Source organism: Kogia breviceps, chromosome 7, assembly GCF_026419965.1.
Source record: "Kogia breviceps isolate mKogBre1 chromosome 7, mKogBre1 haplotype 1, whole genome shotgun sequence".
In the NCBI taxonomy this organism is placed as follows: Eukaryota; Metazoa; Chordata; class Mammalia; order Artiodactyla; family Physeteridae; genus Kogia; species Kogia breviceps.
In genome coordinates, this window is record NC_081316.1 from 52,030,892 (window position 1) to 52,058,372 (window position 27,481).

The 27,481-nt window shown below is 36.8% G+C and overlaps 1 protein-coding gene across 7 annotated transcripts in view; it reads left to right on the forward strand.

Moving 5' to 3' along the window:
- The first annotated feature begins 1,697 nt into the window (after positions 1-1,697).
- The window catches only part of NOX4 (NADPH oxidase 4), a 147,570-nt gene continuing 121,786 nt past the window's right edge, over positions 1,698-27,481 (forward strand). For 2 of the 7 annotated variants that reach the window (XM_059068555.2, XM_059068560.2), the window contains exons 1-3: positions 1,698-2,332; positions 4,691-4,786; positions 26,933-27,043. In XM_059068555.2, coding sequence (XP_058924538.1) covers positions 2,276-2,332; positions 4,691-4,786; positions 26,933-27,043 — 264 coding nt within the window. In that variant the 5' untranslated portion in view covers positions 1,698-2,275. Of the gene's footprint in view, positions 2,333-4,690; positions 4,787-20,603; positions 20,619-26,039; positions 26,188-26,932; positions 27,044-27,481 lie in introns of those variants that run through there. The other 5 variants (XM_067038302.1, XM_067038300.1, XM_067038299.1 and 2 more) reach the window with 5 other exon arrangements.

A 27,481-nucleotide genomic window follows, 5' to 3' on the forward strand; every position in this document is an offset into this window, starting at 1 on the left:
TGTGTGTGTGTGTGTGTAGAGAACATTTAAGATCTATTCACTAAGCTACTTTCAAGTATATAATACAATATGGTTAACTATAAACACCATGCTGTGTATTAGATTCCCCCCAAACTATCCATCTTATAACTGGAAGTTTGTACCTTTTAACCAACGTCTGCCCATTCTCCCCACCTGCTCAGGCAAGTTTCTTAATCTCTTTTAGCTTCGGTTTCCTCAAATCTGGAGTAAGTAACTGACATCCATGTGTAGAGCTGTTATGAGAATGAAGTGAGATTTTGTATATGAAGTACCCAGGACAGTGGCTGACACAGTAAGTACATAGTAAGAGCTGGATCCATTATTTTTGTCTTTTTTTTTTTTTTGGAAGTAGTTAAACTTTAAAAAAAAATTTGTCTTTTATTCTACTGTTCTTCAGTTGCTTCCCTCCTCTCAACTCATGAGAAGAACCAGACCATTGTGCCAGAATCTCCCCACCTCCCGTCGATTGAAATTGTGGCTGGAGGATGGTTTCTTAGGGGGGAATTTGAGGAATACCAGCGTGTCCCAGAATTTGACCTGCCTCCAGTGGTGACACCCCTGGGTTCTCCCTGTGCTCTGTTTCTTGTCCTCAGGTATCACATGGTCAATAAGAACAGGGTGTTGCTCATAAATGATACACTCCCTAGCCCCAGAAAGATCTGAGGCAGTTTTCAGGTTTAGATCATGCATGAAACAGGAAAGTCATATGTCAAAGAGATGGCAGGACTATTAGAGCACTTTGTGAATTCTAACTGGGATTTGATACTGATTTATTTGTATTTTGAACTGGGGGTTGCAGTCATTAATCAGTTCACGAAATTAATTGAGATAAGTACATTGCATGTAGTAAAGGAAGTATGATTTTTATGAAATTATACCTTGTATATTATAATTTCATATAATTATATATCACAGCACGTGTTGTAAAATGTATTTCACTAAAATAAAAAAGAGCTTGAAAGCCATGTGATTAGGCTACTAGTGGTTTACTTTTACTGCCACTTATTAGTTGCTAGAGTTGAGAAATTTCCTGATTTAACAAATATTTATCCAACACTTACTTTGCATTGGACATTCTTTCACATGCATGATTTTTTGTTTTTTCCCTAATACTGATATGTTGCAGTGTAGGCTAGGTAGCCTGTGAAAATTCCACCCTTTAATCACCCTTCCCCGGGCCTCTGGTACAAGTTTGAGAGGATTCTTATTACTTAACAGACTCTGATACTAGGTAGTAAAACGCACATTTCTAAATAGAGTGAATCTGAGCTTCCCTAGAGCCCCTGAGAATTTCGTCAGTTTTAACCATTAACTCCCCTGGACTCTTTATTTTCTTTTTCTTATTATTTTTTTCTAAAATAATGGGTTTATGAGATGTAATTCACATACCAGAAAATTCACATGTTTAAAGTGTACAATTTAGTGGTGTATAGTACATTCACAAAGTTGTGCAATCATTACCACTGTCTAATTCTCCCCAGGACTCTTTATTCAGAAGTTTCTTAAAAGCTTTGCATCGGTGTTAGGGATAGGGGGTAGGAAGGGGGAGCTACAGAGAGGCTTTACGTAAGGGTTGTGACGGGGGCGTTTGTTTGGGGGTGGGATGAGTTGCTGAGGATGGGCGGGAGAAGGGGGACGCTAGTACACAAAAGACAATTTCCGGCTCAAATTTCCTTACCAAGGCTCTCTGAGAGGAACCTTTGCGGGGGGGGGGACGACCAGTCCAAAAGGACTAGGTGTGTGCTGTGTGTGTGTGTGTGTGTGTGTGTGTGTCCAAGGGGGCAGCGAGGGTGTCCACTCTATGTCTGAGTACCAGTCTCCACATCGTGGTGGGTCTTTCGGAGCCGGGCAGGCCGGGCTGAGGCTGCTGGGGGACGCCTCCTAGATCCTAACCCAGGACATCCTGCACTGCGGCAGCCACAGCAACAGGCTCGCCCCCAGACAAAGGGGCCGGCCCGGCGCGGCGCGGACTTACGCAGCCGGGGAGCGCGCGCTCGGCGCAGACGGTCCTGGCTGCCGGAGGGCGCCGCGCTGACCTGCGAGGGCCGAGTCCGCGGCGCTCGAGAGACCCGGCACCGGGGCGCATACCCCGCCCGGCCTGGCTCGGCGCCGGCCCCGGACTTCCATTCAGTCTTTGACCCTCCGTCCCCACCCTGCCCCTCCCGCAGGCCGCACCACTCTAACCGCTGCCCCGGCGGCCGCCGCCGCTTGTCGGGCTGGCGGGCGGAGAGCGCGGCGCGGCGGGGCCGGCGGCATGGCTGTGTCCTGGAGGAGCTGGCTGGCCAACGAAGGGGTTAAACACCTCTGCCTGGTAGGATGGCGGGCGAGGCTCTCCCGGCGTTTTGTCTCTGGGACAGCGATTTTGATTCATTCTCTGAGCGAGTGCGGGTGGGAAGCTGGAAGTTTTGCCTCTAACGCAAACATTCTCAACTAACAAAAACTTTCTGCCGGGAGTACCTGGAGATAATAACTATCCGCTTCCTCCCTTCCTCCAAGTGCTGGGCAACTTTCCTACACTTTGATGGGAGAGCGGATGTGGAGGAAGGGAGAAGAGATCGCTGTTAGTGAACACAACTTCTTCCTTAACCATTTAAACATCTCCCCCCGACCCCCCGCCTTTGCTCTTTTTCCAGATTGCTTCTGTTGGTTTTATTTTATACGGCAAAGGCCTATTTTTCATTATCTATTGTTCATACAATTGATATTTTTGAAGTTTAACAACATGCAACGCCCGGGACGTGGTGATGTCGCTCATTTCTTAGTCTCATTTTGTCCCGCAAGGGGATATCTGCGATCTTTAGGAGACCTGTTTGCATCCCAAATACTTAATCTCAGGTGTGCAGGGGCTGAGTGAGGTCAGATAGGTTTTCCTCTGAGTGGTTTTCAGCTTGCTGGTCAATTGAGAATGCTCTCCAAAGCCTTTCCTATTCTGATGTTTTTTATGACTTTAAAACTCATATTATTTAACATGGATTGCAATAGTTATGGCTTAAGATTTTTATATGTTTAGAAAGTGAAGTGAGACTGGGAAAGACCATCTTCTAATTCAGGCCTTTAGGAATGTTTACCATGCACTCACACAGCTGGGTCAGTTCCCTGAGAAATACTGAGGAAGCTGAAGCCCTCAAGGATCAGATACTTTGTTGGAAAATAAGGTTTGCTAATGTGAAGGCAATTTAAGAATGCCAGACTGAAGAGGCTCAATAAAAGTTTGTTGAATAAAACTGAATGATAATGAACTTTTGTGCGGAATTGCCCTACCTAGAACCCTTTTCCAAACTTCTGAATATCATAGACAAATAAAATTTCAAAAAGCAAAAACTAAATGGAAACCAACACAGACTATGCAAATTTTGCTGCAAGTAAGGACAATTTTTTAAATGAAAAACAAACAAATAGACAAAAGTACCAGTGCTGTGCTCATTAAAGAAAATTTACTTTTAACACAAAAATAACTAAGAAATACTGATTACTTTCAGCTTCTACAGAAACTCATTACATTTCCTCCCCCCTCTCTCTCTCCCTCTCTCTCACTCCCCTCTCTGATTATTTTTCATTATTTTATCCTCAGATCTATTCTGTAAGATAGGTAGGCCCATTCTTGACTTCATCCTAATTTTATACACGAGGAATTTGAAGCACATGGACAGTAACAAATTTGCCCAAGGTCTCGGAGGCATTAAGTAGTAGATTCCCAGAAGCCAATATCCATGCCCTCCTCTACACCATGTAGTCATTGTTGAACTAGAATTTCCCTGCTCTGAGCTGTAAAACTTTAGACCCCAAATGGAGCCATGGTTGGCAACTCCCCCAACAGTCTAAGGTGTGTAGGAACTTACCAATGTGCTGCTAAGACAGTACACGTTCTCAAAAGACGGGCTTGTCTATTACTTATATTATTTGTCTTTTTATTGTGTGGCTTTTCTGAATGCAGCCATTAACAGAATAATTCCTGGATGTTTGTGTTATTTTATTGTTCCTAAAGTTTTAAATAGAAGTGTCCCAGGAGGCCAAAAAAATTATCTTAACACCTGCTTGCATGTTTCTGGTTGCACCCTCAAACAGCTTTGAAATGCTAAGGAAATAAGATTGGACTTCATTCCTAGTCTCACTTCACTTTCTAAACATATCATAAAAATCTTAAGCCGTAACTATTGCAATCCGTGTGAAATAATATGAGTTTTAGAGTCATAAAAAACATCAGAATAGGAAAGGCTTTGGAGAGCATTATAACTTCCATTTAATTTGTTAGAGATTGAAACCCTTTTCTCAGCCCTTTGAGCTCACCAGCCTCCCCCATCAACTCACACCCCTGGGCCATTGCACAGCCTGATAGCCTGTATTTATATATTTTTTCATGAGTTTATTTGATTAATGTCTATCTCTCTCATAAAATGTGAACTCCCCAAAGGCAGGTACATTTCTGTTTTTACTCATTCTTATTTCCCTGGGCTTGAAACATGAGTAGGTTCTCAGTAATTATTTTGAGGGAAAGAAATGAAAGCCCGGAGGAGAATAAATTTCCCAACTTCTCTTCCAATAATGCTTTTTTGCAATGACTAATTGAGGTTCCATTGAAAGTACTGTGTCCAATGAATGTACTTGAGGTTTCCATTCATCAGGTAATGTTTATTTTTAATTTTTTTTTCTCACCCTTCGTTTGATTTAGCTTATCTGGCTGTCCCTGAATGTCCTGCTTTTCTGGAAAACCTTCCTGCTGTATAACCAAGGGCCAGAGTATCACTACCTCCACCAGATGTTGGGGGTAAGTGCGACTTGGTTGACCTGTGGAATGGCTTTAACGTGGGCAGACGAAGCTACAAAGCTTGGTCAGTTTTTACATTCAGTAAAGAAACACTGGGTGGGTTGTTCATTTCAGAAACATTTGTTACTCTCTAAAGTGGTCAAGTTTTCATGATTTATCATTTACAGGGGTCCAAGTTAAAACGATTGACTCTTTTAAGAACCAAAGATAGTATCTTCTAAAGTGAACTGTTGGGCTAGTAGTATCCGAGAAAAGTGCTACTCCTTGCCAGCTGCAAAGTGTCCTGAGGTCTCCTTCACTTGGAGGACCAACCCATGACAGGATTTTAGGTTTTACTAATCAAGACTTCAGCCCGCGCATCAACTTACAGAGAATTTCTGCACTGTTTCCTTTTACTGTCGGGTCTCACAAAGTATGTGTCTAAGGCGGTTATTCACTTCTGGGCATTTCTCAGCTGCTCGCCCTAGGTTAATGGCTGCTTGTGATTTCAGTGCTCTGGTCTAATAGGAGAACGATATTGTGCAAAACTTTGCTCTGATTTATCTCAGGTCGATATTTTTCTTTTTTCCATTCCATGATGTTTCTGTTCTTATTCTTCCTCTCCTTCCCCTTCCTACTTGTCTCCTGAACAAAAGGTAGTGGCACTGAGGACATCTTACTTTGTACAATACAAGGAGACAGCTTTTTCTAAGCAAAAGCAAAAAATATAAAACATATTGAAGAATCTTAGGGCATCTGAAAAAGCAGATTTTGTCATTTTTCATGGTTTAATGACTATTTAAAATTCTGATTAGTTCAGATGAATTTAATGGAACTAGCCTTCCATTTCCTGCTTTACAGTATAGATCTCATTTATCTTTAAACCTCAACTCCTATAGTAGTGCTTGGCACATATTAAGATTAAAATAAATTGAGGCTGAATTAATTGATTTATATTTCATTTTATACAGTAAGGTACTATCTTCATTATCTGTTGTTCACACAGTTGATATTTGTAAAGTTTAACAACTTTTTTTAAAGAATTTTTTTTAGAGCTGTTTAAAGTTCACAGTAAATTTGAGGGGAAGGCACAGAGATTTCCCATATGTTCTCCTATCCCCACACATGCATAACCTCTCCCATTATCAACCTCCCACACCAGAGTGATACATTTGTTACAATTTGATGACCTACATTGACACATCATAATCACCCAACATCTGTATTTTCAATGGATGGATTGATAAAAATAGTCTCAAAGATTAAACTCATTTTATTGCAGATTCCAAAATCTGAACATTTCTCTCTTTTGTCCAACCAACCTGACATCCAGACATCCAGAAAACTTTACTTTTCAAATGGGCACATAGAGAGTAACATCTCCCCTTTGCCCTCAGGTTGCTTACAATCTAATGGAAACTCCAACAACTAATTCAATAAACAAGTTAAGAAAAAATTTTCTCTAAGGAACACAGGAAGGTTCACTGGCCTATCATGTTACTTTGTTTCCTAAAAATTCCCCCTTAGGTATAAATTAGCAAACATGAGGTTTTTCAGTGGGAGCTATATCTGACCTATTATATAACTTATGAACAACTTGGAGAAAACTCTAGAGAGTTACGATGGTAAAATATGCCTTCAAAAAATGGTAAGTCTTGATCAGGACATAGTTGTAATAATATAAAATCTAAGCCTAGACAACTTGGAACGTCATAATTGAACTTTGGATTTCAGCTCTATGACATTGTATAAGCTAAAATGATAACTTATTTAAAAATTAATTATGTTGGAAACCAACAAGTTAATTTTTTATGAGTTTGGATGCTGTGTAACAGCTTCAAATTTATTTTGGTGACAAGTCAGATATGAAGAATACACACACACACACATATATAACCCAACTAATCAAAAAAATATATGTTTCACCTCTCTCTACCTCATCCCACTTCAGCGGTTTTGTTTGAATAATATGACAGGCTAGTGAGGTTCAACGGTGAGGCCTACAGAATAGCTGGCACATAGTAGGGGCTCAATAAATCTTAATCAGTTGAATGAAGAAAAAAATGATAAAAGGACTCAATGGAAGACTATGAGTAAAAAATGCAAGAGGCAGACTGAAGGAGAGAATGGTCATTGTAAATTAGTTTTCATGGAAACATAAGAATGATCATAGTGAGTTGACCCTTCACCCATCAAGTCAGGAGTCAACATTTTATGAAGAGTCATAGTGGAAAGGGATAGCTTTTCTTCTTGGCATCATGGTGAAGGAAGAAAGATGACTTACAAACGTCTCACTTTTCAGTAATCACCTATCTGAACTTTCTAGTCATTAATTTATCTACACCATTTGGAATAGATATCATCTATACTTTTACTGAAAAAAGAACTCTATCTATAGTTTGACTATTTGTTTAATGAAGGAGTATTTAATTTTATTTGTCCTTGGCTTATCTTTTCGAATCTTTTGATGATTGTGGCATTGTTGCATAGTATAAGAATTTGCAGGCATTTTTCAAATTGCAAAGAAATACAGTATAACGATGAAGTATAATTAATTTTAAAGTAAATATTGCAGGCTCCCATGTTTTACATGTTTAATAGCTATATATTATGAACTTAATGCCTTAGAGCAGTTTTTCTTAGAGCCTACCAAACACTCACAAGAGCGTGGTCCCACCATGATAGAACTGTAGAAATCCTGAAAAGGACATAGGTACTCTGATATTGTAAGTCCCTATTAGGTAAATTTTAAGTTCATAAAAATTATGATGGTATTTCTGGAAATGAATTTGATTGCTACCACTTTAAAACAAATGGAAACAGTACTTCCATTTGTTGAACATTTTGATAATAGCTTTTAGTCTAAGGTTGCTGTTATTCATCTGTAAAATGTAAGGTAATAACAAAGTTGGACTAGTATGATAGGAATAAAGGGTCCACAGGATATAGCTAATTTGCAGGACGACATAGACATTCAGAAGCAGTAAATTCTTTGTAGTGGTCTGAAATCTCTGCTTTCTATTGAAAGGTGATTTATTCAACTGTTTATTTATACTGATAATATACTAGTCACTTTACAAATGCTGTGTTTGAGCTAGGAAACTATTCTTCCCATTTGCACCTGGGGAAGTATAGGCTGAGCAGTCTGAATGAATGATTTGCTCAGGTTCCTTTGGATGGTCATTGTCAAAGCTAGGATTTGAATGCAGTGCTGTCTGGCCTTTTGCCTTTTCCTCATACTACACAGATTTTCTAAACCACTTCACTGGCCCATCTCAGATATTTATGTCACTGGTTAGTATTACTCTTTATCAGTGCTGCCCAATAGATATATAATGTGAGTCATATATAATTTAAAATTTTCCAGTAGTAATTCAAAAAAGTAAGAAGCCAGTGGCATTTAACTTTTAACAATATATTTTATTTAAAATAATATATCCAAAGTACTGTAATAGATTGTAGCATTCAACATGTGGTTAGTATTTTTGAAAAGTATTACTCAGATATTTTACATTATTTTTGCCTGCTCTTTGAAATATAGTGTATATTTTACACTATGTACATCACAATTCAGTCACTAAATTTTCATCAGAAATACTTGACCTGTGTTTAAATTTCATTAAATTTTACAGATGAAAAAGTGGATTCACATACCCAAGTTATTCCAAACATATTTAAAGATTTTCCTATAACACAAATGAATATCAGCTTTTAAATTTGAATTAAGGGACTTACCTGGCAGTCCAGTGATTAAGACTTTGTCTTCCAATACAGGGGGTGCAGGTTCAATCCCTGATCAAGGAGCTAAGATCCCACATGCCTGGCAGCCAAAACACCAAAGCATAAAACAGAAGCAATATTATAACAAATTCAATAAAGACTTGAAAAATCGTCCATGTGAAAAAAATCTACGAAAGAAATTTAAATTAATGAAATCAATGAACCTAAAAATTCAGTTCTTTTGTGGCCCTAGATACATTTCACATGCTTAATAACCAAGTGTGGTTAATGGCTACCATTTTGGACAGTATATGTGTTGGCTGTGGTGGGGAGAGATTTTCCTGCCTTCATGGCCAAATGCATTTATTGTTTTGCTTTAAGGCAAGCAACTAGTCACCAATCAGCCCAATAAAAGGAAATCAGCATATGGGTAGTCCTCTTGTTCCCTCTCTCCTGAACAGGAGTTAATATTGGGTAGGAAGTTGTGCACTCTAGTTATTGGCATATAACTATAAAAATATCTCTGACTTCCCCCTAATCTTCCTAGCTTTCTGGGGTGGGAGACTTTGAGAATGAAGATAAAATTCAGAACTGGAGTATCCATTGTTATTACTAGTAGCCTTGGTGACTGTTCTCAGACCAAAATTAAGGGTTAAGGGAAAAGAAGATCTTAAATGATGGAAGATAAAATAATGTTGGGATTTAATATGTCTTAGTAGGAGTTTTCATCAGAATTGTTTTTTCCCAGACTAGGCTGACCCAGGCCTGGAGGCAACATGGTCACGGCTGGTTTATGCCTGAGTTAATGTGCTAATCAGACTGTGCACTTCCTAGGAGATGTTTAATTATGACATGCTGTGAATATTGGAATCTTAAAATTAGCTAAGAGGGAAAAAAAAGTCTTTTGAGGAAAGCCAAAACAAACACCCAAACAAACAAACCAAACAATAACTTTCCTCACCTTCCCATAAGGATGTTTTAAACAAAGGACTCCATTGACTACTTAAGTTGAAATCTGTCTTTGATTTATTTATTTTCAAAGAATGGAAAATGTATTTAGTACTTTAATAGAAAATACTAATGTGTTGTGACAGACTCTGAGAAATTCAGTTTCCTAAATTTTTTGAAATGTTGGGGCAATTTAACTCGGAATACTATCTATAGAAGCCTTCATATTCATGTTCACCTATTTCTGAATTCTATTTCTGACATTTTAACAATTAGAAGATATAATTTAATTGATATAAACATTTTAATTTGCAAAGAGAATGCATTTTATGGTACCAGATTCAATTAGTCTTTGTTTTATATATTTTTCCCCAAAGCTAACCCCAAAGCTAACATTTGGGGAAAAAAACCTAGTTTTTCTCACGGTGCCATGATGAGAATTTAATTTTTTTTTTTGTTTCATCTCACAATTATTATTTTAGATCTGTTACATGGTCATGAAGATCTTTTCTTTCTTGTCTTTAAACTCTTATTGAGATACCTTTGTTGATAGGTATCTCAATAAGAAGCTGTGAAGAAGAAAGTTGTGAGCATTGAGGTTTTTTTCTAATCTTACAATGATGATCTTTCTTTGGTCAATCATTATGCTTCAAGTGATTTAGAAACATTAACAATTTACCCTCTCAAGAGTCCTAAGAGTTGTATCATAATTAACGTTTTTCAGAGACAGAAGTCTGATGTCATGTGAGTTTCTTAAGGCTGGAGATTGGAGTCTCTGGACAAACAGACCTAGGATTTTAAGTCACTGTTGGTTTTACAGCTGGCCTAGGCAGCTTTAATTCTGCTGAGAAGGAATATATGCCTCCTGTCATTTTCAGAAAAGGCTTGGTCATTAACTCTTTCCTTCTATTGCACAGAATATTGTGGTTTCAATTCAGAGGATGCTTTTAAATAAGTTGGTTTTGTTTGTTTATTTGTGTTTATTCTTAACATTCTGCTATTGAAAACAATTTACTTCTTGTTTATTGACAGGTGAAATGAGTTACATTACATTGATGCAGTCATTATGTACTTAATCCATTTACAATAGAGACTCATATAATTTTAGACTTGAAAGAGAGGTTAGTAATCTTTACTTAGATTTCTTCCTCATTTTCCCAAATAGAAAAATGAGGTTGAAGTGATTTGCTCATTATTACTCACTCAATTAGTGGCTTGGTCACTATCCTGGTTCATTGCTCCCCTCAGTCCAATATTCAGCCTGTTATAATTAACAACTCTATAGTTATATGCAAGACACATTAAACGTCATACTCTGTAGACCACTAGTTTTTCATCTTATGTGAAATGATATTTAAAGATGTTTAGCAATTTAAGAATTTATGAAAAATTATAGATTTATACCCAAGATAATATATATTTCCAGTATTACAGTTGTTTTTGACAAATTGTTAAGGATTATGAGATTTATTTTTATTTAAATTTTTTCTTATTCCATGATGTTTGGCAGAATTTTAGCACAATGATTAACCTCTTTGTTATATTCACCTAAATACCCACTGTATAATTCTCTTTTATCAATACCATCGAAAATAGCATAGAATTAGAATTTGGAATTAATTTCTGAGATTTTCAAATCTACTTCCTTCATTTCATTTTTAATAGTATCAATAGCAGATTACATTCACTGAAGACTAAGTACCAGGTATTAGTCTAAGAGCTTTGCTTGGATTAATTTATTTAATCTTTTCATCCATCCTATGGAGTAGATATTTTTAATTCTTAATTTCTTAATTAAGAAATTGAATTAAAGAAGCTCTGTAACTTGCTAGTGAGTGACAGAGCCAGATCTCTAGCCCAAACATCCTGATTCTAGAATTTGTACTCTTAACTATTGGGCTCTTCTGCCTCTAGGCAACATTAGTATTACTGTAGGCTGAACCATATGGAATTGTCATTTTGATAGAACAAAAATAACCTAATATCAGCCATTGATGTGATTCAACCTAATAACAACTATAACCATTTGTTAATCACATATTATGTACCAGACACAGTTAGTTCTTTGCTCTTGTATAATCTCATTTAATCCTTATATATTTAATTTAATCCTTATAATAACCCTGGAGGATAAGAATGATCACTTTACAGAACTGAGAAACAGATTCTGAGTGGTTAGGTAACTTCCCCCAGGTCGCATAACCCCCAGGTTAACAACTGGAGAAGCCCAATTAGAGCCCACGTTTGTCTCATATTAAGACCACACCCTCAATCACGCTGCTCCTCCAGGGAGGTTCTGAGACACAGAGGGTTAGAGCCTGGAATTTTCTACTCTTATCCAAGGTTCTTATGCATCCCACCACAGTGGCTCTGGATAAGACTGTATGTATGTTTGTGTGTTTTTGTATTAATAAGTAAAGGTAAGAATATAGTGTATAGATTATTCTTAAACCTGAAGCAGACTTATATACCTCATCCTAACTGATTCCTACTGCATTAATTTGCTCAGGCTTCTATAACAAAGGACCACAGACTGGGTGACTTAAACAACAGAAATTTATTTCCTCATAATCCGGGAGGCTGTATGCTTTTTCCTAGGGATCACCCAGCCTGAGGGAATGAAGCTTGTAGAACTGCAGAATGTTGTAGGCACATTAGGTATTGTTCTAGTTCATTTATCTCATTCGATAGACAAATTTAGTTTTGGGAAATGCCTTCTTTATGGACTCAGTGCAAAGTTGAATGTGGACAGTAGGCCTTTAAACTCTAGTCAGTGTTTCTAGTTCATCATGCTAAGCATTGTGTTGATCATAAAATTGACTTTAAAAATGCCTAGGTAATTCTGTGGAGGAAAATCAATCATCCTTAATTCCTTATTGACAATATCATAAGCTTTGGAGCTATATGGATATGAGTTTGAACCCTGGCTCAGGCATTTATCTCCCTTTATGATTTTGGCAAATTACTTCTCTGAGACTAAGTTTAACTCATCTTCCTCTTAGGTTAGTTGTGAAGATTCCCTGAGAAAATGCAAGTGAAATGTTTAGCACTTGGTAAATATGTGCTTAGCAAAAGATAGCATTACTATAAATATTAAGTAATATTATTTAGCATTAATGGTATCAATACTATTAATAGTAAATAGTAATAGAAATTATTTATGCTTATCAATAAAAATATTAAAAGGAATTCAGAGAAATATAAAGATGGAAGGAATTTTCTGAGCATATGCAGATGGCATTAAGACAGAGAGACTTTTCCTTTCCTTTGATTGACCTCTGGCTGCCTGCCTGATCCTTGTGGACAAAGGAAGCCTATCAGTTGCTGTTTGTAATTGGCACAAAATTTGTAGCAACTTGGTTATGATTGCTGAGTGGAATTTTATCTTGAGGTAGAACGCATTTTATTCAGAAAAGCTTGTATTAATCTTCATTGAATTTTGGAGTCTTCAGCAGATAAACAGGGAAATAATGCCTATTTCACAAGATTATTGTGAACCGTAAAGAAAATTAAAAGAAATAACCTCAATAATAGCTAGAGCCAACATTCACTGAAATGTTCTCATGGGCCAGACTTGATAAATTCTTTTTTTTTTTTTTTTTTTTTTTGCGGTACGTGGGCCTCTCACTGCTGTGGCCTCTCCCGTTGCGGAGCACAGGCTCCGCACGCGCAGGCTCAGCGGCCATGGCTCACGGGCCCAGCTGCTCCGCGGCATGTGGGATCTTACCGGACCAGGGCACGAACCCGTGTCTCCTGCATTGGCAGGCGGACTCTCAACCACTGCGCCACCAGGGAAGTCCTTGATAAATTCTTTATACATTCAGTGTCAGAGTCTTGACTAGTCTACAAGGTAGGTTCTATTACAAAAGAGGAAGCTAAAGCACAGAAATTATAAATAATTTGCTCATGGATTAAAGTACCTTGCACAAAGCCTATTATGTAATGAGTTCCAAAAATGCCAGCTTTCCTCTTTCCTTCCTTTTTCTCTCATCCTTCTTATTCATATACAGAAATTCACTTAACTGTTCTGTACTCCCATTAAAACATGATGAAATGATCCCACTTATCTCAGAGTGTTGTATTGAGGATTAGGTATGACTTAACAGGCAATACTTTGAAGAATTGAAAGCATCACAGATGTAAAAAATAATGGTTATTATTACATATTGTTTCTGTCTCCTATTCATTCCTCCCAGCTTTTAAGGCTCCAGCCATTGGTACTGTAACAGAGCTCCTTTGGGAGTTGTAAAGGACAGTTTGGACAAATAAATGAGAAGATTTCATTTTCATGACAGAAAAGCAACAAGTGGCCCTTAACATCTAATATGCTTTCCTCCAGTATTGATTATTGAAGTGGGATCTTAAAAGGCTGTGACATGTTGTAATTAATAATTGCCAAGGCATGAACTAAGAATGAGACTTTAGCATAAGAGTAAATTACCTACAGGTGGAGTGAGCCTACCTTACTTCTTAGTATCCATGTCTTAATGCAGCTTTGTGATGTGATAAATGTCGATGTAATAAATAGTCTTGTGAAATGTAGTTTCTTTTCAGTTCTGGCAATGGGATTAAAGAAAAAGTAGATAAGAAGATGGTTTTTCCATGATCAGTAGAATTTGTTTACATTTTTAGAAGCTGGAAAGTTGAATTTGACAATGACTCCTATCTATGGATAGATGAATCCAACACATATTTTATAGGGAAAATTGCATGCTTTGATGATTTTCATGGATTTGGAAATTGTTAAAGTCTCCAGACACATATCAGGAATACCAGAGGTCTGATATAGTTTAAGGCAAGAGATGAATGATGTACACAAAGTGAAAGCATCTTATACACCTGAGATTTTTAAAAAATAGGTACATCAACACCAAGATAAATTTAAGAAATGATCTATGGTGAATGCCTTTCTGACTATAGTCATTTTTCCTATCATAGTGTTATCAAATAGCCGATTTCAAATTTCAAGTAATTTTCTTTAACATAATCTTAGAATGCTCAGGTCCACTGGAAGGATCTGAAGTGGTAATGATCTAAACAAGTTTCTCCCCCCACTCCTCCCCAGGCTATACTTTTGGTTCTCTTTGTTGACTTCCATTCCCCCAGTATACCCTCTGTTATGCGCCTTTCAATTAACATTTTATACTGAGTGAACTCCCTGTCACCCCACCTCATATAGGAACATGGATTTCAAGGATGACCTAAGAAGAGACAGTTGTGGAGCAAGAAAATAAGAACTGTCTATTGAAAATACTGATGAGATAGGGTGATGAGAGAGTTTTTAGTTCTCACTGATTTTCCTTGGCCAAGTTACTTTTGTTAAGTTACTTTGAGCCTTTGAGCTTTGTTAATTCTCTCGGTTTGAAAAGCACAGGCTCCAAAGCACATTTGTAAAGTGCTTAGAGTTATGCAAACATAGATGAAGATACATTTTTCTTTTCTTCTTTTTCCATAGCTCAGAATATCTAAAGGGAAAACCAAGCAAATATCATCAGTGGTCTATACTAATGAATTCCAACTGGAAAAAAAAATGACTCATATTAAACCACAAAATGTAGAGCTTCAGTAAGAAAGTTCTTCTCCCACCTGAGAAATGGCATTTGTTGTTGGGCATTCTCTGTATTATGTTTGTTACCTACAATAGAATTTTCTGGGGTTTGGGCCTTAGTTTGGACTATGTAGAACCCATCATTGAACTGTTCAGTTATTTTGATCTTGTTTGTACATTTTTTAAAACTTAAGAGAGTGATAAATGAGTCAAATGAAAATCTTGGAAAAGTTTAGTTTCCTGGATCATAATGTATCTACAAGGTTTCCTTAATTTTGGTTTGACTGAAGAAAACTAGTCTTAGACTTGTACTGGTTTTAAAGCTTGAGTGTGTCATGCTTAAAGAAGAAAATATAGTTTGTTCAACCCACAAATTTTATATATATGAAATTTAATTTGTTAAAGTCTTATGTGACATTCATTCTAATTCTTATCAAAACCAAGTGCCTGCTATTGCTTTTTCCTAGCACAGAGCAACTATTAGCTTAAATTTCAAATAAAAAGTAATATCTGTAAAAATTTCATATTATCAATGGCAAAAGTATAATGTAGTGAAAAGAACATGGATTTTGTGGACAAATTGACCTAAGTTGAAATCTTGACTTTACCTCTCAATAACTGTATCTTTATTGAAATCTTCAAAACCTAGTTTCCTCAATTTTAAATTGAGAATTCTATTATTAGATTGAACTACATGAAAATTTCAATATTGAAACATTTTGACTAACAAAAATGGCAATTTGGCATAGTTTAACCTCATTTCTCTCTTTTAGGATTATTATTATTATTATTATTATTATTTTGAGGAGAGGATTAAGTAAGATGAAAAAGAAATGAGTGTGAAGACCACAGATTGCATTACTTCCCTTCTTTCTAATGGCAAGTTATAGTAGACAAATTCGTGACAACGCTAGACTCATTTCTTTCAGGAAACACTGTTGAAGTTAAGAATGTTTTAATATTGCAATCTCCTTGTAAATGTTTGCTAATGACTAGAAGTTTCCAGTAACTAAGAGAAGTGTTAATGCCTAATTTTGTGCAATGTATAAATTCTGAAGTATCTAAAAAGATAGTTTGCAAATTACAGTATACATTTTTTCTTCATTATGGTTTCAGAAATGTTTAGGCTCACAATTAATTGCTTTTCAATTGGCAGTAGTTTTCAAATTTTAGCTCCAAATTTCTTGGCCTTTTTAAACTTTCCATCAAGCAAACCAAAGATTGAGGTTCACATGAAGAGGACAAATTTTATAGGACACTAGCAGTGAATCCTCTCTGTAAAAACAAAGGAGTTAGAAAACTATGTTTCTGATGTTAGGTACAGAGTGTTTAAACATGTACCTCAGTTCACAGCACACTGTCTTCATGGGTCTCTGCAAGGCCCCTGTTTGCTTTCTTCACCATTTATTTGGCAAATTTTTTAATAAAGTGAAGGCATGTATCATTCTATAGTGAATGCTGATGACACAGAATTAGAAACCTCACTTCTAAGAGATAACCAACTGTATATATAAAATCTATGTCAATTTCTCTATCTATATTTATACCTGTATATGTAGATAAACATTTATATGCATGTATATTATTAATTCAAAAATATGTCACAGATATTATTATTTCATTTCCATTACACAAGTTTAATTTATCTTATTTTTAATGGCTACATAGTATCCCATAATGTGTATGATCATTTGTTTTATATTTCTCCACTGTTGCCTTTTCAGTTCTATTCTTTGTATCACAGATTGTACTGCAGTGAGTATCTTAAAAATTTATCCTTGGTTTGCTATTTCCCTTTTTTAAGAAAGTCCAAGATGTGATATTTTGGTCTTATTTAATGTTAGTTTTTTAGGGAAAAAAGGTTAAACTTTATTTACATCTTCTCTTTTATACCAATATATCATCTTGTATTTGATTTAATGTATTGTTCTACCAGCAGATGAACTAGTGTGGCCACTGTAAGTTGACCAATTAAACCCTGAAGACTTTGTCAGAAGAGTCTAATGCTTAAATATGTGTGTATCCGGAAGTTTAAGTAAATGGTCTGTAACGAATGATCCATCCATCCAGTCCATCTTTACTTTACCTACTCTCTTAGGTATTTGGGCCATTTTAATGCATCCAGAGTTCTTACTCTTAGAATTGATAACTTCTTGGAGATAGTGTATATATCTCTATATCTATATATCTATATATCTATCTTTAATTTTATATTTATATATATATATTTTTTTTTCTTCAAAGAAAGACCGGAAGAAAGTGAACTTGATTCAAACTTGGAAGTTATGGTTAAACGATGCTGAGTTAGCTAACAGTGCTAGTATTTCAAAGACAAAGAACTTAAAGACACTTTTATAGTTTCAATTAAAAATGTTATTAACTAACAGGATTGAGTTTGGCAGTTATAAAATAGATATGGTTTTTTTTGTGTGTGTGGTACGTGGGCCTCTCACTGTTGTGGCCTCTCCCGTTGTGAAGCACAGGCTCCGGACGCGCAGGCTCAGTGGCCAAGGCTCACGGGCCCAGCCGCTCCGTGGCATGTGGGATTTTCCCGGACCGGGGCACGAACCCGCGTCCCCTGCATCGACAGGTGGACTCTCAACCACTGCGCCAGCAGGGAAGCTCAAAATAGATATGTTTAGAAGTAGGTTATGCTTGACAGACGTGCAAGAAAAATCTTAATTTGAATATCCTATATTCACTATATGAGTTTTAATACGTCATTATGGATATTCTGATTAAAATTCTAACCAAGTGAATGGGTACCATTGCTATGAGTATTGTTTCCTTCCAAAAATTACTCCATATGCTCAGGTTACTAGTATATCTGTTTTGGCTTCCAAATTTTAGGAGGAATATTGAGAAATTGAAAGTGGTGTGAAGATGAATAAGAAAGATACAAGAATGATTGTTTCTGATGAAGAGTAGCTTAGAGGTGCTCAGTAATTGTGATCAGATATGCTGGACCTGTGATGTAGGAGAAACAAGGCCTTTCTCAGCTTTTTAGCCAGAGAATCTCTGCAAAATACATTTCACTCCTCAGTGCTTTCCCCTGTGCATGGTTCATTTCTGCAGGAGGAGGAAAATGTAACAATGGCGTACAATCAAATGCTCTGTAACTCTTGAGGCCCTTGTTGTTGGGCCTTAGAAAGGAGTAGAGGAAAAGGGATAGGTGTGAATATCCACAGGGATGTCATAGATGAATTTTAAAAACTCCATTTTAATAATGTTTGTCAGCTAAAGAGGTCAGATAATTTTTACTTTATATGTTTTTACCTTTTAGAACAATTCCATGAGGGAAAGTAGAGGACATTTTTATTACTGTTCTGTAAATTCTTCAGTGCTAGGTTTTGGAGACAAGTGACCTTGGTAGAGGTCACAGGTGTTAGCTGTGGTAAGAATTTCATACCTTTTAATCTGGTGACTGTTCACTAGACAGCATTGCCTTTAGAAACCCATGAACGTGTTCATAAGCAATTCTGACTGCCATTTATGTTGAAGTTTAACTTTTCCAGACAGACACATAGTGTAGAAGTGAATCTCTTCTGCTCTCTGGGCTTTTGGTACAGGAAAGACAAGGTAGACAAAATCAGGACAGAACTATATCATGTATCCATCTTGCTTTCATCTCTCTCTGTAATAGCTACATTTCCTTCCAATTCATAATAGATTTCTAAGAAAAGAGCACATTCCCACTGAAAATGGAAGAAAGTTCATTTCTAGAAAAGGTAGAATGAAGGATAATGACATGTAAAAGGGAAGATTTGAGTTAAGCATAAGCATATCTGGATAAAGTGTCAGGATGGACACTCTACTTTTGGTGGTCCCTTGAGCTATACGGAAAAAAATTTTCCCCCAGTCTTCCTTCTTTGGAACTGATAGCTTCTTTTAGAGGCACTGTTTTTTTTTAAAAAAACCAGTTTATAGATGGGAAGAAAGGTCAACTTGAGTCAAAAATTACATCATATTTAAAAGTCTCCAGGGCAGTTAGTTGACAGAAGCCAGCTAGGATCATTTGGAATGAATTACAGTTTTTTATTATGGCATGAAGGGACATTCATGAGCTTTTGGATATACCCCAACAGCACTGAATTGGTAGTCTATATGGGATTATGTTAAGAAATAATTACTCCAATTATTACTAACGACTTTCTGGTTGCTCATGACATGTTATTCATTATTGTTTCTGTATGAAACTTTATCAAAATAGTTAGGTAATCCACTTTTGAAGTAGCCCTTCATTGAAATGTCATTTTTTTATTCTTAAGTGCAATCTTGCCCCCATGGAATGGGGCATGTTTAAACACTGTGTACCTAACATCAGAAACATAGTTTTCTAACTCCTTTGTTTTTACAGAGAGGATTCACTGCTAGTGTCCTATAAAATTTGTCCTCTTCATGTGAACCTCAATCTTTGGTTTGCTTGATGGAAAGTTTAAAAAAGGCCAAGAAATTTGGAGCTAAAATTTGAAAACTACTGCCAATTGAAAAGCAATTAATTGTGAGCCTAAACATTTCTGAAACCATAATGAAGAAAAAATATATACTGTAATTTGCAAACTATCTTTTTAGATACTTCAGAATTTATACATTGCACAAAATTAGGCATTAACACTTCTCTTAGTTACTGGAAACTTCTAGTCATTAGCAAACATATTCTAAATTCATATCCTTATCATAATATATTAATGATACAGACTAAACATTTAGATTAGAACCGCAGTTTTGATTTATAGATAGAGGAGAAATAAGTTCTTCTGATTTTCTGCCATAAACCCTTTTGGTTACTATAAAGACAATTTAAAAATTCCTACCATTGCCTTGGAAATCATATAGACTACTTTATGGGGTTGTCTCTTCTTGCTCCTGTATTTGCCTCATGACCACATTCTTTGGCTTTCACTGCTAAAGGAATATTTTCCCCAAGGAGTATTTTTTTGAAATAATTTTCTTTAGTATTGACCATGTGTTTTTGAGGTTCCCAAGGGTAAGAGGCAGTTTGGGCTTGTCCACTTACTATGCTGCCACTTGCTAGCTTTGTGGGGGAGATAAGGATATGATAAATAGGTAAACCATTACAATATAGTTGGTTAAGTGTTCCAGAGGAGGTATGGTGAAAGGCAGAAGAGAAGCTTTGAGAAGGATGCTCCATATTTTTCAGGGTATTTGAAAAAGGGAAAAATTTGGAGGTGTAAATGAGGATACTGTTGGGGATGTGGCCCTAGCAAGGCCTAAGAGAGAAAATGACCCTGGGCTGAGACTTGAAGGATAATAAAGAGTTCATCTAGTAGTTAGCACAGAAGTAGGTGGAAGCGGTGGAAAGCCATCACAAAGCGAAGGAATGGCCACAGCACGAGCTGTGGGTAGGCAACTGAGATACTCAGGGAAAGCTTGGAATAGCTGGTCTGGATAATGCATCCAGGAGCTGAACTGAGTTATATAATAGAAAATATAGCTGGCTGGCCTTATGGTATCATTAATTTGGCTTATTTACAGGCTTCTAATACAAGTTGGATGGAAAAGAAGTTTGGACTAGATGACTTATCCAGTCTTATCAGAGAGCTACAGTGGCCCTGAGGGTTTCCTTCGAACTGGGTGTTACTCAGTTCCATACTGTTGATCCCAGTCTCTAGAAAGGTGGGTGCTGGGGGAGTGGAGGTAGAGTTGGTATCCTGGGAGATGTGGTGTGCAGGAAAGAGCAGGTCCTGTGCTCTGGTCCTGGATGCTAATCAGATCTCTTGGGTAATCGCTTTTGGTTTTGATTCTTTTTTCCTTTATTTCCAAAATGAGGGCATTGAAGGATCCTCTCAGAGGCTCATTCATTCATCATCCGCCATATAGTTATTGCACACCTACTAGTTACCTAGAACTCTCTTTGACTTCTTTAGATACAGTTGAGTGGAATAAAGCTCGGCTCCCATAGCTCCAACTATAACTAGAGCTGAGGATGAAAAGACAGGCTTGGAAAGAGTGATTTTCAGGAAAATATGCCATAAGAGCATTTAAATTCTGTAACTAGACCTAATTTGTGGTTGGCCAGGGACCACGATGACAGCTTCTATTTACTTCTTACTATATGCTGGGTACTACACTTAGTATATATATGTTCATTGAATACCATTACTCTTTGGGGGTGATTATTTTCATTTTATAGATGAGGAAAATGAGACAGAAAGGGTAAGAAAATTACCTAAGGCCGCACAACTAATAAAAGTGCTTGAAACTCAGGTTTGTCTGACTTCAAAGTGGATTCTAAAACAGTGATTGCCAAGCCTGCTTGTACCTCCTGAGGGCCCCACTCCAGATCTAAGGAATCAGAATTTCAGGAAGTACAACAGAGATATGTTTATTTTTAAATAGTCCATCAAGTGATTTCAATGTATAGTTAGATTATGGAAATCTTAGATAAAGATTTACATAAAATGACAGGAAAACCTACTGGTTGGATAAGAGGCTAAGCGATTGAAAGAGTAACAAAGTATTATGGTTTGGAAAGAGTTATACAAGGCATCTGAATTCACATCTCTTTTCTGGAGGTGATCTGTCCTGTTCTGTTCTCAGGCAAGTAACAGCGAGTATAAATGCAGGCCTGGGTTCTAGTCCTTTGTGTCTTTACAAACTAACAGTGCAAACAGAGGCAAAAATGTTGGCCTGGATGATATGTAAGGCCCCATGAAAGAGCTAAGTTCTATGATTATAAAATATGTAAGAATTAGGTGTTGTATTGGCTTCATTTGGTTTGATTAAAAATATTTCCTTGGAGGAAAAGAGTCAATAAAATTGACCTTAATGAATACAGATTTACATACTTTTTGACAAACACAAAATGCTAAATAAGAATATAAAATCTTCAATAAACCTCTATGATAATATTTATTTTTATTTTTTCCCAGAAATGACTAATTGTTGACCCACCAAGAGGTAGCTAGAAAATGGACCAATTATTAAAGCTTACTATTATACTACTCTGGCCTTTTCAAATCCCTTTGAATACCAGTTTTGCATAGATATTTACATGTAGAATGTCACTTTATATTTCCCTAAAATTGCTGAGAAAATTCCCAGTTGAGAGCAAAATGTTCATTTGAAAGTTAATTTACCAGAAAAGGTAGTTTTCAAGTCCTCTCTAGAGTCAACTATTTCAACGGAATTTTGTTACAAAATTTTGTTACAAAAGTCTTGAATGTATATTAAGAATTTTAGAGGCCTAAAGAATTGTGTTTAGCCTTAAGAAAACAAGATTGAGCTAGGAACCATCCTACTTTTACCCTCAGTTATTTAATGTCTATTTAGGAATATTGTTATCCATCGTAGCCTGGTGGGTAGAAGTTATAGAGACACAGATTTCATGTAAGTGTAAGAAAACAAAATAGAAGTTCTTCACAGTAGAACAGTCTGCTGTCTCTGGACACATTCAGCAGAGGGTGGGTTACTTTTGGTCAGGTGTCATAGAGGAGGTTAGTCACTGGGTGGATGGTGGGATGTGGGTTAGACCCTTTTAGTTCTCCAATCTTAGATGTATATGTTTTAGGAAATTATTTAGCAAAATAAATTTACTGATAAATATTTAGTTGAAACGGAATCCCTTCTATATATAAGGCTCAGATATAATTACCATAAAATGTAGTCCCCGTCTCAAACAAAATTTCACTTCTGTGATGATTAACTACATAAAGTACTGTCATTGCCCAAATTATGTCCTTCCAATTTGTTCTCCACACTTCATTTCAGAGTTATCATTACCAAATACTAATTGCTTCTAACCACCTCCCTACTCAAAACACAATGCTCTGCGTTGACTTTAGGATAAAGATGCACATTCTTTTGATATTCTTTTTTTTTTTTTTTTTTTTTTTTTTTTTGTGGTATGCGGGCCTCTCACTGCTGTGGCCTCTCCCGTTGCGGAGCACAGGCTCCGGACGCGCAGGCCCAGCGGCCATGGCTCACGGGCCTAGCCGCTCCGCGGCATGTGGGATCTTCCCGGACCAGGGCACGAACCCGTGACCCCTGCATCGGCAGGCGGACTCTCAACCACTGCGCCACCAGGGAAGCCCAAAGATGCACATTCTTAATATGACCTACAAAGTCCATCAAGGTCTAGCCCTACCTGCTTTTCTGGTTACATTGGCCTACTATTAATTTCTCGTGTATGCACCATGCTCCCATTTGCCACACATCCATTCTCATGCTGGTTTTTTCTACACAAATATCCTTCTCATTCCCAGATGACTTTGGCTCACCCTCCAGATCTCAGTTCACTTTTCACTTATCAAGGAAGCCTTCCTGACCTTCCTATTTAGATTGCATTTCCTGTTAGGCATGCTTATACTCTGTATTTCTCATTCACAGCATTGGTCACTGTGTATTGGTTACAATTTACATTTGATTATGTAGCTATTTGATTAATATCTGTTTCCCCTACTAAAATATAACATCCTAAGGAAGAAGGCATTTTTGGTTTTTAGTTCACTATTGAACTCTTGGCGCCTTGTGATATGTGCATATCATAATAAATATATCTTGAATGAATAATGTAAGTGGACACTTACTATGGAAGCACAGAAGAGACCATTTAGAGAAAGGATATGATACAGTGACCCTAATCAATAAATTAATTTTATATACTGCTTGCATTTTTTAGACCAGTTTTACTTTTCATAAAAGTCTTGCAAGCTAGGATTATTATACCATATCATATTATATTATATTAATTTTATGGATAAGAAAATTTTATTCCTCTCAACTTTGCGGATAAGGACAGTTAACTAGCACAAGAAGAATAGTTATTAGGTAACAGATTTAAGATTACAAAAAAAAAAGTGTTTGAGATTTTAAGAAAATGACCATGCACTTGTTATACCCAGATATTACATTCTTTTATAACTTGCTTTAAATGGCATACTTTCTTATAGGACTGTCTTAGTTCAGGCTGCTACAACAAAATACCATAGACTGGGTGGCTGAAACAACAAACATTTATTTCTTTCGGTTTTGGAGGCTGGGAAGTCCAAAATCAAGGGGCCAGCAGAGTTGGTGTCTGTTGAGAGCCCTTTTCCTGGTTTACAGATGGCTGCCTTCTTGCTGTATCCTCACATGGAGGAGAGAGAGCAAGCTCTGGTCTCTTACTCTTCTTAATAAGGGTGCTAATCCCATCATGGGGCTCTACTCTTATGATCTTACCTTAACCTAATTACCTCCCAAAGGCTCCACCTCCAAATACCATCACGTTAGGGTTTCAACATATGAATTTGGGGGAACGCAAACATTCAGTCCATAGCAAGGACCAAACTGTGTATTATTTATACATATTCATCTAAAATAGACTTGTAGTTTAAAAAATTACGCTTGGAATTTTCAGTTAATTATGTTTGAGACCTTCACAGGTAAGATGTGAAAGTAACGCTGCCATCTAGTGATAACTAACCTGAATGATATTTGAAAACTAGAGTAGCAGGTTGAGCTCTCTAGGAATGGTAGAACATGTCATCCACATAGAATGGGCTGGGCATATAACATAGGCAGTCATTTCTTTTTAGTGAACATTTGAAGTAGCTGATTCTTATGAAGATCATGAATTAATAATGACTAAATAAAACAAATCTTAGCTGTAGACTATTACCCATCTAGTAAGTAGATAAAATAGTTTCTTTCCTATGATTGTGTCACTTAACTGAGATCTGTCTCCATTTCCTTACCCTCTTGACTGCTTCTGAATGAGGGAGTTTTGTACTCTGATAACCTAATAAAAAGAATTTTTCATCTTGGTTTAAAGAGCTAAATATATTCAGGAATAAATATATATGAGGAAATGAGTCCTTGGTAAAATTTCCAGTTAGATTTTGCAGCATCATAAGGAAGAAGTGGAATGCCAAAATAAACTCCATTCATCCTAACAGGACACTAAAAGCCACTTTGAATTAAATTACTGTATGAGTTAATGTAAACAGCAATAAAACACTTCCAGACATGCAATAAATGGTTAAAAAATGCAAAAATATAGGAATGCTCTTTAAAGCACTAAACTGCAAAGATAATTTGGATAATTTATTTGTAGCTCTTAAGTCCTGAACGTATATGGTAGAATTTAGCTGATATATTTTAAGTGAGTTATTGTCCTAGTACATTAAAATTGCAGATAAAATTATTATCCAAAATCTCTGGAGCTAAAATTTTCTTGTGACATGCAGATGCCATATCAAAAAGATATAATTATTCCTTCTCTGGAGGCCTAAACAACAAAACCTATCACTTTGAAATGATATTAATTTTGCTCATTGAGGAGAGAAAATTATGCTTTACATTTTTTTAGATAGTCCAGTGAGGATTATTTCTACTTGTCCACTGACTGGTATACTCATTGAACTGTATCTCTGAGGTGTTCAGATTCGTGATGTAGAAATAGTCTAACTGCAAATATCAATTACTTTTTATATAACTCAATGAAAATTATGGCTTTCCTGACATGAGTTATTACTCTGTCTCCCTTTCAGGAATAATAGTTCATATGCTGACAATAAACACTGTGTAACAGAGTTGCTATTTTGCCAAGAGTTAATCTGGGAATCTCTGGGGCGTGAACAATTTCAAGATTAGAAAAGCATCTGACTTACACCTGTTTCTTAGTTGATATCCTTAACATAAAGTAGTTTTGTGTTTATTTCAGGACAAGTGCACAGATATGACCCCATCTCTTGTTTTTGTGTGATACATTCATCATATGAAGAATGTGCCTAGTACCAGACAACAGCAGATGTCAATCTAGCAAGAATTTGATTTAAAATTAGTTGCCAGAAGTATTGGATCATACCAAGGGGACTGATTCTTTGAAAAATATGTTGTACAATGTGATTATGATCAGCTATGTATGAGGCACTGCTGATCTGTGATCTCTCTTGGTTTTGGGTTGGGGAAGAACTTTTTCTTTTTAATTTATTTTGTTAGTTGATTTACAATGTTGTGTTAATTTCTTCTGTACAGCAAAGTGATTCCATTATGCATATATGTTATACATATATATGTATTCTTTTTCATCTTCCTTTCCATTATTTTTTATTACAGGATACTGAATATAGTTCCCTGTGCTATACAGTAGGACCTTGTTGTTTATCCATTCTATATTTGAGTTTGCATCTGCAAGTCCCAAACTCCCAATCCATCCCTCGCCCACTCCTCTCTGCCTTGGCAACCACAAGTCTGTTTTCTGTCTGTGAGTCCATTTCTGTTTCATAGATAATTTAATTTGTGTCATATTTTTGATTCCACATATAAGTGATATTGTAGGGTATTTGTCTTTCTCCTTCTGACTTACTTCACTTAGTGTGATAATATCTAGGTCCATCCATATTGATACAAATGGCATGATTTCATTTTTTATGGCTGAGTAATATTCCATTGTATATATGTACCACACCTTTATGGGTCAGGGGAGAACTTTAGAGGAGGAGTGCTTAAGATGAACCCTGAAAGATGGGTAGAGTCAGTAAAGTTAAGAGCTTAAAGGCGTGTGCTGGTGTGGAAGGGAGTTGTGGGGAGACTCAGAGTGTTCTAGAGAGAACACAAATGAAAAACCTTTGTTTTAAATTCTTGGTGGTACCCTACCAGTGAACAAAGGATTCAATACTGCACCTGTGTGGAGGTACAGAATATACTGAAGCTCTCTCGGGCTTTTAACACCCAGAACAGTCCAGGGTGGGTACAATAAGAAATTGACCTTGCACTGAAACAATGTAGTGAGGTGATTGGAACACTAGTAGAAATGAGAGGAGGCTAAGTTTTATGGCAGTGCAGAGCAGAAAGAGACTGGTTTCTCTTTTGGTGAGAGGAAGTGGAGGGTTATTCAGGTCTCTTGAAGGAGTTGGCACTTGCCACAGTCCTTCAGGGTGAGGTCTGCAACATGCTTGTAGTTTACTTTTGTCCTTGACTGTGTTTTGCCCCTTGCCTTATTTGTTCAGCTAGGATTGTGTCTAAGCAGAGCCTCTGCATCAGTTCTGAACCTCAACTGCAGCCTTATCCTCTTACCCATGTGCCGGATGCTCCTGGCTTACCTTCGAGGATCCCAGAAGGTAAGAAAAAAATCCGTCACTGATTTTAGCATAGAAATCAAGTGTAAAAGTGGCATGTTAGTCCTACTTAGTTTGCATGGTCTGACTTTCTGCTGGAGTGATTTCTTCAAAGATGACAGTAGAGACCACATCGCATGTCAAGGTGATCAGTGAGCTATTCTACAACAGTAGATAAGGGCAGAGGATAACAGAGTATCAGGCACTGTGCTAACATATATAAAATTCACATATATTGAATACTTGTGAATCCTCACATGATTCTGTGGGTACTGCAGATGAAGAAACTGAAGCCTAGGGAGTTTAAATAACTTGACCATGACCTTGAGACTAGTGAACGGTAGAGCTGAGATCAGCCCCAGTTCTGAGCTCCTTCTCATTCTTCACTGAGACCTTGTAGTTTCATTTAATTAAATTCAAGTGAGCAAACTAGAGCTGTGT